This window comes from Nilaparvata lugens, chromosome 8 (assembly GCF_014356525.2).
Source record: "Nilaparvata lugens isolate BPH chromosome 8, ASM1435652v1, whole genome shotgun sequence".
Classification (NCBI taxonomy): Eukaryota; Metazoa; Arthropoda; class Insecta; order Hemiptera; family Delphacidae; genus Nilaparvata; species Nilaparvata lugens.
The window spans coordinates 14,881,356-14,902,372 of record NC_052511.1 but is presented as its reverse complement, the minus strand read 5'-3'; the positions used below and the strand labels follow the sequence as shown (position 1 = coordinate 14,902,372).

The following is a 21,017-nucleotide window of genomic DNA, read 5'->3' as shown; positions in this document are numbered from 1 at the left end:
CACCATCTGTCAGACCAAAAGCAAGCCTTCGAAATATATTGATACAAACGGCCACATGCCTCAAATGCAGTGAAAGGTCGATCTTTTTCTCGTAGGGGTACCTGGTGGTAAGCGCTTTTCAAGTCAATAGTGGTGAATACAGAGTTTTTTGAGACCTTAGAAACAATATCTTCAAGACTAGGGAGGGGATATGCGTCAAGATGTGTGTATCGGTTAATAGTTTGAGAATAGTCTATTACCATTCGCTTTTTGTGATTTTCGTTCTTCACTACAAATGCTTGAGCTCTCCAGGGAGACCTGCTTTCTTCAATATTCCATCAGCTAGCAGTTTCTCGATTTCTTTCTCCATGAAACTAGTGTCTTCAAGAGAATGCTTTCGGGATTTAGTAATTATAGGTTTAATGTCTTTAGTTAAAAACTCAAAAAGTGGTGGAGGTTCTATCTTTGCTGGAGCCAGATAATTGATAGTCAATGGGGGTTTAGTTCCTCCAAATGAAACTCTAAGTTCAGAGTGTTGATTAAGTAAGTCATGTCCTACAATAACATTAGCACACAAATCAGGCAATACACTGAATTTTGTTTTGGGGTAATGTTGACTTGAAAATTCTAAATGAGCTACACAATAAAAGGAAATGTTCTTTCTTAGTGATGTTGAAGCCATGGACACTGCACCAGTTGTAGGGTACATTTCAAGTCCACATTTTTTAGCAAAACAGTGTGAAATAAATGTCTCAGAGCTTCCTGTATCTATCAAAGCAGAAGTAGGAATGTTGTTTACCTGAGCTTGTACTGTAGCATTTTCAAGAACAGTAGAGGCTGCCGAAGCGCCGAAGATGAAGAAGTTTTAGTAGATTTGCAGACATTTTTCCAATGACCTATTTTCTGGCATTTTTCGCATAAGTCATTTAGTGCAGGGCACTGCTGACGTGTTTTATGTCGCTGACGACCACAAAAATAACATTTTTGAAAACTTGAGCTTCCAGTTCTTACAGCTGACAAATTTGTTTCTTTACATGAATTTTCTGAAGAATTATTTGAAGTGGCATTAAGAGTTATTTCAGAAGAGTAAGAAGCTGATTGATTTCTGGCAGATTCCAAGGCACGTGCTTTTTCAATAGCTTCATCAAGAGTTAGCTTGTCAAACTCCAAAAGTCTCAGTCTTATCTGATGAGAGCTGAGGCCCCGGATAAATGAATCACGGATGTATGTTTTCCTATGAGTTTCAGAATCAACATCTGCAAACCCACAATTCTTACTCAGTTGTTGTAAAGCTTGGTTATATTGGTCAATTGTCTCATCTGAAGACTGTTTTCTAGTTGCCAATTTATGTCTAGCGAATATTTCATTTATTGGTTTTACATATGCAGATTTTAGTGCGTCAATAGCCGAAGTATATGAATTTTTGTCGGCAATTGTTTGATAAACAGAATGAGATAGAAAGTTGGTAAGCAACCGCAACTTACTTTCATCATCGATGTCTTCTTCGTCAAAAGATGCGATGAAATTCTCAAAAGTCTTTAGCCAGAAGTTCCATTCTTGTAGAGCTGTTGGAGAATTCGGATCACCATCAAACTTGTCTGGTTTCAAAAATTTGTCCATCGTAACGCGAATTTTCAGTTTTCGTTTCCAGAAAAGATTTGAAGATTATACATTTGTTGTTGAATAGAAATTGTGAAATAGAGAATAGAAATTGATTGACTCGTATTTGATTACTGATCAATAAATTGTAATGAAAAACCTCTGCATTCTAGGCTTTATTGATCAGTAATGAATTCATAACAGATTCAAAATTAGAATAAATAGTTCAACATCTGATAACAGAAACATAAGAAGAAAACACTAGTCATATGATGATTCAATATCATCACAGCATTATTATTATTATTATGTTAGATTCAGCTCTATCTGCTCTTCAGTACTATGATTCAGCTTTACTAACATTAGTGGTGAAATTATTAGTCATAATGTTTTATTTCAATAGGTACTTAGAGTTTGATGTAGAATGCATATATTAGTCACAAAATGTAAATTTTTATTTCATTTTTTCATTTCATGGTCAGTGTTGGAAGTTTAATATAGTAGAGTTAAACACTTATATAGCACAATTCATCAATTATATAAATAATTTGCTCACCACTGTATCGTTTGAAGAACATGGAGTTACATTCTCATCTCCATCTGGTACAGGCTCAGCATATAAATCGTCAGAAGACGGACCATGGATCCTTTGCAATCCAACTTCAGGAAAAACTATAATACTGATGTTAGGTACCTTCAAATTATCACAAAAATAACTCTATTATGAAAAATAATAATGTCAGCAATTGTAGTTGAAAACAATGATAGTGAAAACAATAGAAAAAACGAGATAATAAGTTGATACACAAGATAGGCCAATGCAATTTGAAAGATAGGTACCAAGCATTAGATAAGATTTCTCCTCAACATCAAGAGAGAAAAAGCTAGAGAGTCATTTTCTGGATACCAAAATATACAATTTTCCTGAAGGTTACTGAGTAAGTTAGAATATTCATCATAGAATTGAAGTATTGTAGAATCAAACATTCAAGTTCAGAAGTTATAAATCAGTGAATCATAGTTCATAACACGATTGGAGTGAGCATTCAAATATCTTTTTCACCAAATTTTCTGCATAAATTTAGATGAGGAAAAATGAAAACTCAATTTCTTTCACAAAGTAAAATTTTCAATTAGGTATCTCATGTATGCAAATTGATGATATACCGTGAGCATGCAAGAAAAGTTCACTAAGCCCAATTTTCCGAAACTTTGATTTATCATTAGTTTTTTAATTAATTCTATAAACTATGAATGTTTAATAATTAATTATCAAACAAATAATGAAGAATATTTTATTTCTTGCAGTATGAAATTATTTTGAGAAAAATTACTACATATAAGGAATATTATGATTGATGTTAGAAATTGATTTCCTGAAAAATTTACTTTTATGAACTTGGTTGATTTTCGATTTTCCTTGTACAATCCCACGATACATTATTGCACAATATTAGTTTCAATGAATTTAAAAATAAAAATATGTGGGTATGATGATACGTGTCAGTTGATAGTCTTACCTACAGTTACTATAAATGAAGTATAGTCTTACCTTGGTCGTAACATAATAAACAATTTGAACATACTGTTCAAGATTGTATAGCACCTGCTCTTGCCCTGTTCCATTATATTGTCCACCATATTCAATTACAGCTGCCAGAAAATTGTCATCCCCTATTGTCAAATTCTGTAAAAATCATTGACCTATGAATATTGCCAAATGAAACTCAGTGCCGGTAGCATAAAATCCTGTTGAATTTTAACCATGATTGATTTCGATAGAACGAATCAGAGAGGTTTCTCTGATTTGTTGTTGTGGATTTATTCGTGATTAAAATTTGACAGGCTTTTGTGCAACCGGGCTAAATAGCAACTATGAATTACAACAAATCGCATTGAAAACACAAATAAGTACAGTATGCATTGTTGTCGAGTATTGAGATAGAGAATCATACGGTAGCTTATTATTGCAGTAAATTCATTTTTTGAGATACCGGTAAGTGATTCATTATTATTCCAGTATTGCCAGAAATCCAAATTCTTCAACAGGCCCTAGAATCTGAAATCTTAAACAAAATCAACTGTTATTTGCTATTTTAATGATTATTTTTCTTTTATTTTCCATGATTTAAATCATGTTTCATGATTTCAGATTCATTTCACTTTCTAAACGTTTCTAAGTTTAGAAAGTTGGGAGCTGTCAACCCATCTATATATTATTGGATCAATGGAATTATTCCTTTTGGCATTCTTAAAAAAGTCAAAACTTGATTGAAACAAGAAAGTGTTTGAAAGGCCTCAATTTTTATTGTATTCATGATGAGAGGTTTTTAATAAGTGAGAAAGGAATTAATTTGAGAGTAGGTAATGATCCATTATCAGATTCAGCTAATGAGTCAGAATTACATCATTATAGGAACATTATTATTGGAAAAGAGCTTTACATTATAGTATTTGAATCAGTCATCTACTTACATTGAATTGATCCAAAACAGTTGGCCTGAACGTATGTGACAGAGAGATGAACGATAAAAAAGATGAAACAGCTATCACCACAATAATTAGGTTATTATAAAACAGCATTATGTCGAAAACATGAATTTTTCGAATCGTTCGAATGACTGAATAGCGAACAAGTGATGTAGCCTTTTTTTGGCTACTACTATGAGATAATATGTTTTTTTAAACTTCTCAAGAATGTTATCAATTGGCGATAGGATTGTTTGAAAAATGATAACCGAGCTCATTTGAAAGAAGCTAAAATTCTCGTCAGTTGAATAACTCTACTTACTACCTACTTGAAATCTCAAGGAAAACATTACTTTATCGTGTTATTCTGTGACATTTAAACCAGAAATCTATAGTCAATCAAATGCTAGTAACTATGCTAAGAAAGACTCCTTTTAAAAGAAAATTTCTTTCTGTTTTCATATAATTGTGGGTGGATGTCATATTATATACCTGTATATACCGTATTAGTGCACTAATCACTAGCTTACTCTTAAATTATAGGTTAATATTTGGTGGAGGTGTATTAATAGGTGAACACAATACGAGGTGAAAATCATTTATTCATTGAAAAATATTACTATTTATTTCTGAATATAAAAATAACACACAAGTTATTATAAAATATGTACATATACTATGATAATTATTACTTTAATAAATTGTTCTAATTACAATAAGTAGGTATTATTAATGAATAAATTGATTAATGAATTGATTATTAACCAATTAATATTGATTAATAGATTAATTAGTTAAAATAATTTTATTTAACTTATTAATAGCTTAATAAGTTATTATAACGACTTATCACTAACTTAACCAATAATATTATTTAAAAAAATGAAATAGTCGGCTATTAACATTTAAAATATGCCTACTTAATACCTGTATCATCGAATACCCTAGAATATTTTTCGTTGTTGATTCATTGTTCAATTCTTCAAACTCTAAGCGCATATTACAAAAGAAACTGTTGAGAGATATCAAGAGCTTGACTCAACCAATCTTGTGGAAAATTTATCAAGTTTAGCAGGCTCAGCTTATTGAATGTAAAAATTGAAATATGGAAGGGCTTTGAAATTATGCCTAGATACTTGAATACGCCAGGAATCTGTGTTCAACTGCGTTTGCTCAGCTTTTTAAGCCGAAAGCAAATAAACAGAGAATGTTAATTTTTTACAGGTTATCAGTTCGTGTTAAGTAATTTTGTCTTGAAGGGCTTAAAAATTACGCCCACGATATGCAAAAATCGGCGATTTTCTTTATTTTCTCAGTATTATGAGAACCAAAAGGCCAAAAAGTTTGAAATTTGGTACTGTACACCGGTTCAACTAAGGTTCAACAGATTTGTGTTGAAGTACTTCAAAATGAAGCCAAAGATACGCCCAAAATCGGTGTTTTAAATCAAAGTTTTTGAAAAAATGGACAGATAACTTTCAAATCTGTTTCAGAGGTCAGGTCCAGCTAGAGTCTATAAACTTTGTGTGGAGAGGGCTACAAATTCCGTTAAAGTGTTTTCAGGAAGAACTAAACTTGAAAGCCGGGAGTCTAGACGGATAAGACGAGCGTAGATAGCCTGACGAATGATATAGTGTAGAGATTTATGATATTCAAATTAACAACATTACTTACGGCTACCAGTCTTGTAAACACATTTAACTTACTTTACATCATTCCCAAATATGCGTTAGATAGTAACGTTACTTGTAAGAAATTATGAAGGCTATCAACGCCGAAATTCCATTTATTGAAATTTGGTATCGATGAAAACATAATTTCTCATAATAAGTAGCCAGGTAGCTTTAATTCATAATTTATAATGTTAATTACATTTAAATCGGGAGGAGGTGGTTACGTTGACCTAACGGCTATACCCTATGTAATCTAATTCTATAAGCCCTCCAACCATCATCCCTGGCTCTACACCCACGATCTTTGTTTTCTCAAATTGTTAAGCAGCCAAAGAATTTTTCTCTATGACAATCTTATAATTGAAACTTGGAATTGGAACTTTGATGATTCTACAAAATTTGTGAACAGGTATTTTCAGGAGAGTTTGACCGCATTTTAAAGATAAGAAACTGCTTTGACAAGCGTTACTTACAAATGTTATTCAAGAACCCCACTTCACATTTCTACCCGCATTCTCAATTCGATTCCATATTTTATCTCTACATGAAAATTGCAAGACGTGTACAAAATACGTTAGTTACAATAAAATAGTTAATTACATTAATGTAGGCTATTTTTCACAATTTCAAAATATTGAAAAGTGAAATTCCCCAAGAAGACTAATCATCTTTAAAAGGGGGGGGGGGAGTTGCTAGAAGCAGTTGCCGCAGTAATAAAATGAAAGGAAATAATGAGTTAAATAGGCCTAGTAATAAGCGAAATGATAGATATAGTAAGTTGAAATAGCTACTAGAATTAGACAACTATTCAACTTGAAATATAGTCTGAATGCTATTTATTTATTTAAGCGCTGAGTTTTGGACACTTCAAATACGACATTACCACATACATTACCACATTACGACATACCCACATATGTATCTATGCAACATATCACTGGCATTAATAGGATGAAGTAACCAGAAAGAATTGGAACTGCTTTGTTGGAGAAGTTTGAATCTTCAAAGATTCTCGCATATATTGCAAAAACTCCAATATTATCAGTGGTTGAATCGTTAGATTGGCTAGTTTTGAGAACAGTTTTAATCATTCCACTCTCGTTAGAATTTCTGTGAAACGAGAAACTATTCCTTGCTCCTAATGATCCAAATGATATTAAATTTTCAGGATTGCGACTGAATAATACATTTGGCATAATTGAAGTATCATTATCACTCAACAAGACACTAATTTTTAAATCTTTAAATCTCGATCCTGATTTTACATACGTAGCACCATTAAAAGTTATATTTAATCGTTGTTTGTTATACGTTGGATTCCCACAAGAGTCAATGTTTTGGTATTTGTCAGTACAAGACAAAACCGCACATATCTGAAGACGTCCCCTGGCACGGCCGTCATAATCTTTCACTCCATCAAAAGCAAAAAGTCTGTAATAGTTGTGGCCGAAATCGTCACCAGATTGCACAAGTGATTGCTGAGATGTGTTGACACTATCATAGAATGATTCCAAGGTGTAACTGAAGTGGCAACAGAGATCTCTTTGACAAATGGTTTTCGACTCGACTGAAAGAGAACTTCTACAAGTGGAAGAGTCACAGTTCAAATCCTTGTTCTCATCTATCAGTTCGGATTTGAATGATGGAACTCCTTTATCACTTTTCATGTTGAGAGTTGTGGTAGGATGTAGAATGTTCTCGTAGATCACTCGACCAGGATCTAAAACACATGGATTTTGGAAAAAATTAAATTATGTTTAATGGGACACTCTACAAGTTGACGACTTATGTAAATTACACACACAAGTCTTGTATTTCTTTCTAAATTCATTGCAACACTGCTGCCTCAATAAATGCTATCTCTACACTTTACACTGTGGCGTGCGTGGCGAGCATGACAGTGCTCTCCAGTAGCGCTGCCACCACCAGGTTTTTAGGGTCCTGGGCCCTGCTACTTTTATAGGATGATATTATTAAATAAATACGCAAATTCACCAAAACAATCTCACTCTATTGAAAAAATTTCATATCAAACATCTATACTCTCTCTCTCTCTCTTTCTAAACATAATCACTCCTCAATCACATTACTAGAAACTACATCTCGCTATCTCGCGCACAACCTTCCTCCAGCGCGTCTCGGAACGTTCTCCCACTAGTTTCGCAGCTACGCGGTCATCACTCTCTCAGCTCACCGGTTCGAAAGTCCAATTTGGTGGCCTGAGTGATGACTCCGCTATTCTAATAATTAATAACCTATGAGAGCTGGGTGTTTGAATTGTTACAACACTAAGGCTAGGCACCAACCAGTTAGTCAAGACGAGACAAGACACGTCTAGTCACAATACTTTACATAATTGCTTATGAAGACATGTCTAATTTCAATGACTAATCGGTGTGTATTGCTTCATAATCAACTATGTGAAGTATTGTGACTAATCTTGACTAACTGGTGTGTGCCTACCCTAATATGATCTTCATACTAACAGTATATCCCTACATATAACTTCAATAATTATATCCTTTACCACATATCATTGCATATTATTCAACATAACATCAATCTGAAGTGAATCATACTATAGTAAAGTTATTTGAACTTAAGAACCTGATGCCACTTAGTCATCACCGTCCCTTCCATTTCTTCTATTGGAAAATCTGCATCTCTCAATTTTGGTTATTGGAGGCTCAAAGGCTGACTTCAAAAACATCTTCGTCACCTCAATCTAAAGCTCACAACAGAGTTATTTGATGATTATAATACTCAGGAAACCCTGATTGAATTATTGACTCTGGGATAATCACAAATTCAAAATATTAATATAAAACTATGCTGTGCATGACTATGCCAGATAAATATAATTATTACTAGCAAGAACCCGTGCTTCGCAAGGATCTATTTTAAAACTTGACGTAATGAAATTTTGAAGAATTGAGAATAGGCCTATAACCATCCTTGGTTAATTAAGAATCTATAAGCAAAATTTCAAGTTAATTAGTCCAGTAGTTCAGACGTGATGATGCGTCAAACATAATTTTCCTATCCCGTACGTGCATAAGCCAGCTCTTTACTTTATATAATTATTATAGATATAGTTGACGACTGCAAGAGATAGGACTGTGGAACAGAATAGTGGTGAAACTATGATAGCGCCAGAAGTGTCTCAAACACAATAGTAGGTACTACATGAACTTTTTGAAAGTGATTTGAAAAAATTTTAAAACAACAGAACTGAATCCTAATCATTCTACCTTCATTTAGAGAGGCTTTTGTTTGAGCCGAATGGAAATCTATTTATAAAAAAATGAATGTCTGCTTGTGTGTTTGTTTGTTTGTTTGTTCCCTGTAGACTTGAAAACTACTTGACATAACGGCATGAAACTTTAGGAATATGTTGTGTGAATATTGGGGATGGTTTCTGAACAGAAATTTTAATAGGGGGGGGGGCTAATAATAATTATTTATTAATCCATTTTACAGACATATGTTTTCGAAATTTTAGGCCGAGCGGCTACTGAAGAACGACAAGATGATCATGATTCAAGGTCATATTGTGATAATATGATTTAGCAGCTATTTATTAAAGTTACCAGCTGTGACAAACATATCACCCTGTGATAAATTATTGTGTACTGGTATTAAAACAGTAGTTTAGAGTTGAAGTGTAGTTGATTGGTACCAGCTGTTGATAATGGTTCCTTGGAAGACCTATACAAATAATTATCACTCCCCTATCATTGAGAAACTGGAAAATGTTGAAAAAAATTATTCATCTAATGAAAGAGAGTATATATATATATATATATATATATATATATATATATATATATATTGTATAGTATATATGTATAGTATTCATATTGCATTATTAATTACCAAAAAATGAAAGAATAATTTACAATTTTTTGAATTTAGCTTAGCTTATATTCATCCTAAAATAATAATATGGAATAATAATATGGAATTCTGTCTGATTCATCGTACATCGCATATTTCCTGGACCATATATCGACAATCTACAGCTATGAAAACATTGAATATTTTTCTTTGAAACACTGATATAACCTTTTTTGAAAACTTTACTGATAGATATTACTACCAATTGATTGAGAAGAATAATATGTTTTGGAATAATGAATGCTGCATGACTAAGCACATAGGAAGTCCGTATTGAGATGTAAATGAACATGTTGATTCACCAAAATGTTGAATAATTTCATGATTCACCAAATAAAGTCAAGTATAACATGAGATACATTGGCGGTATGAAGTTCGCTGGGTAAGCTAGTTGTAAATTAAGCTTTATTATTAATATACAACGCTGAAAAATCACCAGGAATACTATAAATCTATGAGGTAAGCTATCAGTAAGCCATTAATTTTGAGTAGTTCAATTACTTCCATTATGGACACTGGATACATTATGGACAACAATACGTATGAAATTTATTAGCTACCGTACAGAATAAAAAATTTTTGATTACAGTGACCCCGACTACTGTATTATGAATAACCATTCGGATCAAATATAAGGAATTACTCGCATCTCTCAACAACTCGTATTTTTATTCACAATATATATATATATATATATATATATATATATATATATATATATATATATATATATTCTGTACGGTAGCTAATAAATTTCATACGTATTGTTGAAAAAAAAAATATATATATTATATATATATAAGTTATATTTAATAAACTCACGGCTAGTACTAAAGTTTGTCTTTTCTGGCCGTGCTACAAGTAAATGTAGGTATATGTTTGACATTTTGTTTCTGTAATCTTGTTGTCTATTAAGAAAGTTTTCAATGTGATTTTTGGTGGCAATAGAATTTTAATTTGAAAAAAGAATTAACAACAACTCCTAACCAAGAAAACCTTGTGCTCTGTTCTAATCAGAGTGTATGAGACTCCATATACAGCTGATAGAAGGCGCAAACCGAACTGGCCAAGCATACAATGATGGAACAAACACGTTGTAAGCTCGCGCTCTCAATCAACGCAAAATCAATCGATCAGCTAATTGATGAAATTGTTCTAAGCTTCCCAATGATTACAACATATGTTAGAATATCATGTGTCAATTATCTCAGTTCCATAATGGAGTTCACCTTACCATAAGCTTACTTAATAGGATCCTTTTCATCCTTTGAAATCCTTAGAGGCAAAATATCTCAAAATCCGTTCTTAGTGCGCATCTAGCATATTTGAAGAATATTTGTGCAAAGTTGTAAGTCTGTAGGCCAATTAGTTTGAGCTGTAGTGTGATTTTACATCAACATTTTCGAAAAGTGCCCTCTCCTGAACCCCCCTGTGCTCCTGATTGGAATTTTTCTGCATAGATCTGATTTTTTTCGTACCTGAACGAAAAAGTTCCTCATGACTTTGCTGTGCAATGAACGGTTAAAAAGTGAAAATTTTGAGGCGCCCAGCTCCCTCAGGGGGGGGGCAGATTTCTGAAAATCCTTATGTAGTGGATGTTTTGAGGCTACAATAAACAATTGTGCGAAATTTCAAGTGTTTAGGCTTAGTAGTTTGGGCTGTGGTGTGATTTCAGTTTGTCGGGGCTTAGCCTTTTAGATATAGGAAGAAGAAGAAGAAGAAGAAAAGAAGAAGAAGATAGATTATTATGTTGCTTTGGCCTGTGATCTGTATAAATGTCCTGTAACAACTAAAGGTGCGTCCACACATGCCGAACCGAACCTCGAACCGCGCAGCAAACCGTGCATTCTTCCGAACATCTTGCTTTTCAACGAACATGAGCATATCATAAAGTTAAAAATCAGTTGTTAATCATTCGCCGTACCGTACTCCGAACCATTCGCCGTGCCACTTGCCTCTGTTCTAACTGCTCGCCTCACCTCACTCCGAATGCTGAACTTTTCAGCCAATCAGAGCCCTCGATTACAATTCGCCGTGCAGCTCGCTCCACAATATTTTGGCTATCCATCACAAGTGGAAAACAGGCGAACATGAATACAGAAGTATGGGCAATTTTTTATTTGATTAAATTCATGTTTTGAAGAATTCATTGTTACGAATGATAAATTGATAGGAGTTTATAAATATTTTCTAATTCAAATGAAATAACTTCTGCAAAAAATAATGATTGGATAAATACCAATATTGAATTATTGTTGACCAAGAACTCAGTACATCGACAATTCATTCAACTAATTCTGTATTGATAAAATTATAATATTTTCTCTATTGATAATCAATTTCATCAACTAACTGAAAAAGTACTTCAATTTCCATGAATTTATTGATAGAATTATATAAATCTAAAGTGTAGGTCATATCTGAATTCACAAAGAGTTCGATTCTTGTTGGCAAGATAGATGTTATTCAAATTCAGAAATCATTGTTATTTTACTAAAAGATAGGATAAAATGAATAGTTCTCTTTCAGGGGAGTTTTGACAACCCACAAAACTCATTTTTCATTTGAAGAAATAATATCAAAAAGGTGCAAAATAGGACCTTACTTTTTTGTTCAGCTTGCCAAAATACCCCTCATTTCAATATTAAAATTTCCGACTGACTGTACAGTGAGTCAATCATTCTATCAAGGCTTGAATAATTTTGAAATTTTAATTAAATAAAAATGGTAGAGAATAATTATCATGTAGATATCAACACCTTTATTTAAAGACACATCAAGTGCATGCGTTTTCATATTGCCGATACAGCTTTGATAAAACTGTAGACGTTTATTTAGCAGTCTCAAAAAACTGTTCTAGCTGAAAAATTAATAATACATGCCACGTGTAGGCTTATACATTGCATCAGGAAAACGAAGTTCAAAACTATGGGTTTCCTAAACATATGTTTTTGAGATAATTTCTTTGATGCAGCTGTTTCACATTCACCATTATAAATTATACAGAGTTTGTGTGAATAAAATATTTATTGATTACCAAAACAATAATATTATTATATTAATGATAATAATTAATTATCAAAACAATACTTTTATTATATCAATAATATAATATTATTAAACATAGGCTATTTATCAATTATCAGAACAATATTATTGAGGTTGAGTGGAATCAGGTAGAAAGCAATAATAGAACAGATGTTCTTTTTTTAATTTCTATCATATTATTCTGTTATTTCCAATGATTACAACATATGTTAGAATATCACATGTCAATAAATAAATTATCTCATTTCCACATGGCACTCACCTTACCATGTTCAAGCTTACTTAATAGGATCCTTTTTCATCCTTTGAAACCCTTAGAGGCAAAATATCTCAAAATCCGTTCTTAGTGCGCGTCTAGCATGTTTGAAGAATAGGTATTTGTGCAAAGTTTCAAGTCTTTAGGACAATTAGTTTGAGCTGTAGTGTGATTTTACATCATTTTTCGGAAAATGCCCTCTCCTGGACCCCCCTGTGCTCCTGATCGAAATTTTTCTGCATAGATCTAATTTTTTTCGTAGCTGAACAAAAAAGTTCATCATGACTTTGCTGTGCAATAAGCGGTTAAAAAGTACGAAATTTTGGGGGGCCCCAGCTCCCTCAGGGGGCAAATTTCTGAAAATCCTTTCTTAGTGGATGTTTTCAGGCTCCCATAAACAATCTTGCAAAATTTCAAGTTTTTAGGCTCAGTAGTTTGGGCTGTGGTGTGATTTCAGTCTGTAGGGGCTTAGCCTTTTATAAGTATAGAGATAAATAAAAAAGGATACTTTTAGTAGAAAAATTAGATGAAATAAAAATAGTACACAAATGGAAATAGATATGAGGATTTGCATTTGTTCAAATTCTATTGAATGAACGATGATTATCGAACGAAAATTTAGAAGTCTTAGAGGTGGTTTACAGCATTTTTTAACTTTGGTATTTTATTTAATGATAATTGAAAATAATTTATTTCTTCCTTTACTATAATTATCACTCTTTTTCGAAAATAAAACGTCCTTCACTTCTCTTAAAAACAAAAAACTTATTTAGATACTTAAAATCATTTGAAAATTGACTAAAAGCACTATATATCTCAGGATTAATCTCATCGTGTCAGGTGCAGCTTCGAAATATAATTTTTTTTCTCTAATTTTGAATCTGAATCTGACTATGGGATGGATCCTGAAGTATGTAGTGCTTTCAGTTGATCTTTTAATCATTCTAGTAATTGAATTAAATGGGTTTGTTGTTTTTAAGAGACATAGAATCCTTTTTTTTCATTTAATAATTTTAAAAATGGTACTGTATAGTTCATATCACTTTATCAGCTAAATAGAGTACATTACCCTATTTTCTCGTTGAAAAATCAACTTATGGGCCACTTGGTTTCTTAACAATGTAAGGTATCTATTTCTTATAAGAAAATACCGTAATAATTCATGCGCTACACAACAATCTTCGTTTTCGATGATAATAATAATGAGTCCCTGACGGATGTTTCACCTCGCCTGAGAAAGCTATATGAGTTAATTTAAGCCATCAGTGGCCAAATCTCATTTTGTTCACAAAAATTGCGTTATTACTAAACTTAAATTAAAATTATCCGATGAATGATTAGATCAAATTATTAACTGTTTTCGATAACAGTAGTATTACTAGACTTGAATTGAAATTATCAACCAAATAAATTATTAGGCAAAATTATTAACTGTTTTCGATAACAGCATTACTACTGGACTTAAATTGAATTTATATGTTCAACTATAAATACTTGTATGTAATTTTTTTTTAATAAACTAATTCTAATTCAATTCAACTAACCGTTGACTCCATGAGACAGGTTCTTTGGAACTTTTCTAACGATGACAATATCCGATGGAGTCGCGGTTTGCACGTAGCTGGTGGGACTGTTGTCGGCTCCGATGTAAACTCCAGACCCAGTGCTCCCTGTTTCGGGGCAGTTCAGGCCAGATGCCAACAGCACAACATCATTGCTAGCCGCCCACGAATATTGCGCTTGAATAGCTGAAACAATATTGCAAACCAGTGATCATCATAATCCGAGATGGGAAAGTAGAATAGGATAGTAGATTCTGATGAAAAAGCTTCGAATACATATAGGCTTACTGGTACCGTTAATAATGCAAATCTCATAACAGAAACATTATTCAATCAAGTAAAGTGTGTATGATACTCAAAACAGCTTAAAAACTTTTCTCAAATAAGATAATCATGACTCAAGTGATTACTTTTAATGATCAGAGTCAGATGATCGGTGTGACGTCATTGGTGCTCTAAATATCTATTATTCCTATCTTTTCAATGTTAAATTGACCAACTTAGTGAGTTTTTTCTCAAAAAGTACATAACTTTCAAGTCCCATCGACATTCCCTACGATTTATACGATATTTATCTTCAATTTTTCTAGAAATTTAATAATTTTGGATGGCTGGATCTTTCAGAATGATCGATTTTGTAAGAACCTGCACATCGAATACCTGTTGCTCTCTTATTGAAAATTAACGTGCTTCCCCTGGCTCTTTTGTAATTCAATTATTCACTCAATGCTAATGAATTTGATAAATCGATCATTGAATAAGGAATTAAAAACGTGTAAACATTGATTGTACTATAATATTATTTCTCTCACAATCCTTTATCTTGTCTGTGTACTGTATATTATATGTAGAATCATTAGAATATCTTGCCTAATCCCTCAGGAGGATCTCTTTTTTCGGAAAATTATGGCTTTCACATACCTGATCAGGAAATAGTTTTCTGGTTGAATCTCTCTAATTGGAAACTACAACAAAATATAAGGGCGAATATTAAAGCATGCATACTTCTTGGGGAATTCTCAATAATTGAGAATTGTATTTGTGATACACATATTTCACATTCATTATTTATAAGAGGAATATTCTCAATTTATAATTGTTCTCTTATTGTAAAACTCTCATTCTTTATTATTTATTCTTGAAAGGGAAAATCAACCCTTCATGATCCAATAATAATGTATTTTTAATGAAAATCAATCATACATTGAAAAGTATAGGTATGAATATGAATTCATACTATAAATATCCTACAATATATTTCTTCTAATAAGCTTCATAATTATAATTATAAAACAAGTGATCGGTTGAATGCCTGTTTGAAAGACTACGAAAGGATGACAAACTCTTCAACCAACTGGGAGGGCATTTCTATTCTAGAAATTAAACTCTCATACACTTAAACAGGATAATGTGTGGTGAATTCCAATTCTTTTCAATCTCCACATTATTTTCCTATAACCAGAGAGATAATAGTTGGGCATATTCTAAGATATTTTTTCAAATTGCAATTTATCCAGTTTATAATTAAAAAAATATAAATCATAAATGCATTTATGATGTGAGTGTTATACTATCACCCCATACTCTCTTTTGTTCCATATTGGAGGTTTCTACCACGTAGAATATGAGTGATGTATATGTGATAAATTTTATGTTTCTCGATTGTGCCTTGGTCACTAAGTAGAAATAATTTTGAATATAAAGTTCTTTATCCAAAATTCAATTGAAATTTAATTGTTGATCTGTCCAATTGCTTGTTTATAACAAACAAAATCATCAAATATCATAATATAATAGCATAAGGAAGGAAAGTGGTGCGCTTACAATCTTCATCAATTGATCATCCACATTCTCCTTCTAAATATACGATAGAATGCCCTGCACTAACAACCTTTATTCTCTGCAACCGCTCTTGATCTTCTTGATCTCACTTTCATCAAATTAATATTAGCTTTTCCTTTATGTCTTCTGCATTGAGATTGGTATTAGAATCAATTTTGAAAGGATAGATATTGGTTAAGTTTGTAGAAGAATATCACAATGAGCAAAAGAAACAGCTCGAATGTGTACGTGATAAATAACGAGAAAGCTCAAGATAACTATTAAAGTATTCAAGCAAAGCCTAATTATTATGATGATAAAACAGTGATTTAAAAAGTATAGGCCTATATCATTATCCAAAGTATTGCTAGGAGAAATAGGCTACATTCAGTACCTTTTTTAAACTGTATAATTGTTGGGATATTAAAACTTTGAATAAAATACCTCCTTTGAAGCCATTCATCTTTTCAAATGTTGCCAAATTAAATCTATTCATTCCTTCTAAGAGTATCCATTCACGTAGTATCAAATGAGAGTTCTCTATCTCTAAACCGGTATGCCCTTACATTATTGAGCATTCTGGAAGATCTAGGAGTTCAAAAGTGATGAATTTCTATAAAAAATTGAAGATAAGTATTGAATAAATCGTAGATGTCGATATGACTTGAAAGCTATGTACTTTTTTATAAAAAGACTTACAAAGTTGCTCGAGAAAAATGAAGATAAATATTGTATATGACTGGAACACACAACTACCAACTGGTTGAAGTGTGTGGATATGTGTAAATCATTTTTTCTCTGAATTAGGAGTGCACTCCTAAAGGATTAAAGATGTTGAACCGGTGAGATGTTCTACTGATTCTATGTAATACCATAGAGAAACAATAGCGTAAGTAGATATCCCATGGTATAGGGAGTTTATGTCGCTACTTTTACTGTTATCTCAAGCCGATAGTTCATGTAATTCTTTCCTGTGAAGCTTTATGACGCTGGTAGTCTCTCATATTGTGCCGTTCATACACTCTTACCCGGTCAAAACATTAAAAATCGACAATAATCTTCTTGAGATAACAGTAAAAGTTGCGACATAAACGCCCTATATCATGGGATATCTACTTACGCTATTGTTTCTCTGTGGTAATACACAGTAGGCTACACAGACAAGATATCAATGATTTTGGGAGAAATAATATTATACTGTAGTTATGTTTTCAAGTTTTCAATGATCGATTTATCAAATTCATTTGCATTCAGTAATTGAATTACAAAAGAGCGAGGGAAAGCATGGTAATTTTCAATAAGAGAGCAACAGGTATTCGATGTGCATGCTCTTACAAAATCGATCTTTCTGAAAGATCAAGCCGTCCAAAAGTATTGAATTTCTAAAAAAATTGAAGATAAATATTGTATAAATCGTATGGAATGTCGATGGGACTTGAAATTTATGTACTTTTTGAGAAAAAACTTACAAAGCTGCTTAATTTAACATTGAAAAGATAGGAAGAATAGACTTTTAGAGCACCAATGACGTCACACCGACCAGCTGGTTTGGATTTGTTACTGCGCATCTTTTCATGGTCACTACCTTGTATTCTAGGTACATTGCTTTCCGTTATGAAAATATTCAAATTCAAATTCAAATATTCTTTATTCCATACAAAATACAGATACATTGTATTACAGAGCATGTTTTACTGGAATACCCCTACAAGACTATTCGTCTGAGTGTAGGGGGTGGGTTCTTGTTACAGTGGGTAGCCAATAGTCTATTCATAATATTATATAGGTAATAGAATGTCCGGCTTTGTTAACTAGAAGGTGAGCATAAGATAGTTTGTATTATAATTATGAAATTAAATATTATCTATTACATTGTTCATTGACAAAATTTCATAAACAGAAAAAGATTGATAAGAGTAACATATACAGATTTGAGAATTGAAATATGAATAAATTCTTGAGATTGCATGAGTGAAATATATTTTGTATATACTTATTGTAAAAAATAATGGTAGCTTCTCATATATAAAAAAAATTACCGAGGAACAGAAACCAGCCGATTCCCCAGTGACCATTAAAAAGAATATAGTAATGAAGTTATGTAAATCTATAAACGATTAAATAAAGTGTGTGGTAAATATAAAGAGAAGAAAGGTAAGTTTGAAAATTTATAATCTCAAAAATGAAAAAAAAATCTATTTATGTATAAGAAAAGCGTCAAAAGCATCAAATTAATAGAGATGATCTTAGTGGCAATAAACAGACTGAAGCAGGCTTTCTGACGACTCCCAGCCCAGGCGGTATAGCCACCCCTCCACCTTACGCTTGAATGCAGCCACACTGCATTCATCCACATCAGTTCTTATCTCAGCGGGCAAATCACGATAGACCATTTGAGCCAAATAAAAAGGTGTCCTCAGCTCCACTCCATGAACCACCTGCGGCGTCGCAAAACCGAAGTTAGCTCTATACCGTGTAGTAGGATAGGTATGTAAAATATCTGATAAAATTTTAAGTTTATTAATTTTTAGGTAGATCAATAAAGATTTAATGTACAATTGCCTTACATTTAAAACTGTAAATTCTGTGAAAATTTGTGCTGTTGGATATCGGCATTCCTAGTTTAAAACAGTTTTGATAATTTGTCTCTGCGACACCGCAAGCGGTTCAAGGAGGGTAGCAGGAAGGCCTCCCCAAACCAGTATGCCATATAATAGACTGGACGTATGCGTAATAGACTGTCTTACACTGCTTCTTAGTCAAAACTTGACTCAATTGGGAAAAAGCATACAGTAGCCTTCTAAGTCGCTGCTTCACCAACTGGATGTGCGGACTCCAACTTAAGGTGTTATCAATTGTTATCCCAAGGTATTGATTAACTCTTTCTAAGTTTTCACAGTTGCAGGAAATTGAAGTAGAGTCCCCACATGAGTGGAGTTTCAAGTCTTTGTGTCCTGGATCTTGCTGATTGCGGGTTACTATAGGCATGTACTTGGTCTTGCTGATATTGACAGTCAAAGAGTTATGGTCAAACCAGGCCTTAATTCTAGACAAGTCAGCTGTAGCGTTCCTGTATGCGTCGTCCCATAATTTACCAGTTGAGACCACAGCCGTATCATCAGCAAATAAAAAAAGTTTACTTTTGATGCTCATCAGTGGTAGATTATTAACATATATCAGGAAGAGAATAGGCCCAAGAGTACTCCCCTGCACAACCAACTTGCTCCAGGCCACTCAAACTATCATTGATCTGAACATATTGAACTCTGTCTTTCAGGTAGCTCCTGAACCACTGTAAAGCTGGTTGTTTGATACCCATCATCTCCAGTTTTGTCAAGAGCTTCTCCCTGTCGACTGAATCAAATGCTTTTGCTAGGTCAAGATAGGTAATAATTACTTTGTTCCTCGTTTTTATATTATCTGCAATATATTTAGATAAATCAAATAATGCATCAGAAGAATTTTTTGATTTCTGAAAACCGTATTGTGAGGTGGATAGAAGGTTATGTCTGTTCAAGTACTGCATTAATTGTATCTTTACGCATCTTTCAAGGATTTTTGAAATTATAGACAATAGTGAAATGGGACGGTAATTGGTGTAATTATTTTTTGTGCCTGATTTATAAATTGGAATTACTTTTGAAATTTTCAGAATGTCTGGAAATTTACTTGCCTGGAAGCTCAAGTTTACTAAATGTTGAATAGGGTGTAGGAGGATGTGGACGTTTTCTTTGATTACCCTAGCAGGTATACTATCGTGGCCTGGGGCGCTATTACCTCTCATGCTATCAATTACGTTCTTAAGCTCATCTTGTGTAACAGGCTGGAATTCAAATAGGGACTCGACAGCATGATCGGAATCATTTATTTCTGGCTCACCCATAGGAGTTAGCGAGTCGGCCAAGCTCTTCCCCACTGAGGCGAAAAACTTATTGAAATTGATGCTAACATCGGTAGCATTCTGTTGAGTCCGCCCATCCTGCGCGAAAACATCGACCGGAAATGCTAGCTTTTTATTAGGTCTACCAGAAACTTCATTTACAGTTGACCAAAACTTCTTGGGATTGTCTAAGACTTCGTCTAATTTGTTTTTATAATAATTGAATTTAGCTTGTTTGATCAGGGAGTGTAATCTATTTCGGTATTGTAAGAATTCATTTTCCAGGTTAGCATTGAAAGGTTGTTTGTTCAATCTCTTTTTTAATTTGTCCCTATGCCTGATTGATTGGATTAAGCCTATGCTAATCCAAGGCTTCAACTTATTATTTCTTGCATTTACATGAATTCTTCTAGTATTTAATTTTATTGTATTCTGAAGAGTTTCTATAAAAAGGAGTGTTGCAACACTCACATCAGATTCATCACAGATGGAGTCCCAATTCTGTAATGAGAGAGCATTTTGGATTCCTGTCCAATCTACCTTTGAGAAATACTGATCTTTATTTGTGGTTTTTGCATCCTTATTTGATAGAATACTCAAACATATGGCATAATGGTCGGACACAGCAGTTTGGAGAATAGCAGCTGAGGCATTAAATGATAGTGGCAATTTAACAAAAAAATGGTCTATGCAAGTGTTGCTGGCCGGCCTTGTCACCTTGTCTATGCATGCTGTTAGTCCTGCTTCATTCATCACGTCAATGAATTTTTCCTCTATGGAACCTGGGACAACGTTCATGATATTGCAGTTTAGATCTCCAGCAAGTATTTGCA

The 21,017-nt window shown here is 33.1% G+C and overlaps 2 protein-coding genes across 15 annotated transcripts in view; one reads left to right on the top strand and one right to left on the bottom strand.

Moving 5' to 3' along the window:
* Positions 1-21,017, top strand: part of LOC111057346 — a 214,491-nt gene that overhangs the window by 142,532 nt on the left and 50,942 nt on the right. The gene's annotated exons all lie outside the window — the stretch shown is intronic.
* Positions 1-21,017, bottom strand: part of LOC111057345 (DNA (cytosine-5)-methyltransferase 3A) — a 62,726-nt gene that overhangs the window by 10,181 nt on the left and 31,528 nt on the right. For 2 of the 3 annotated variants that reach the window (XM_039434044.1, XM_022344770.2), the window contains exons 6-9: positions 14,466-14,669; positions 4,054-7,440; positions 3,131-3,265; positions 2,135-2,272 (exon numbers count right to left, since the gene is read on the bottom strand). In XM_039434044.1, coding sequence (XP_039289978.1) covers positions 2,135-2,272; positions 3,131-3,265; positions 4,054-4,161 — 381 coding nt within the window. In that variant the 5' untranslated portion in view covers positions 4,162-7,440; positions 14,466-14,669. Of the gene's footprint in view, positions 1-2,134; positions 2,273-3,130; positions 3,266-4,053; positions 7,441-14,465; positions 14,670-21,017 lie in introns of those variants that run through there. The other variant, XM_039434045.1, reaches the window with a different exon arrangement.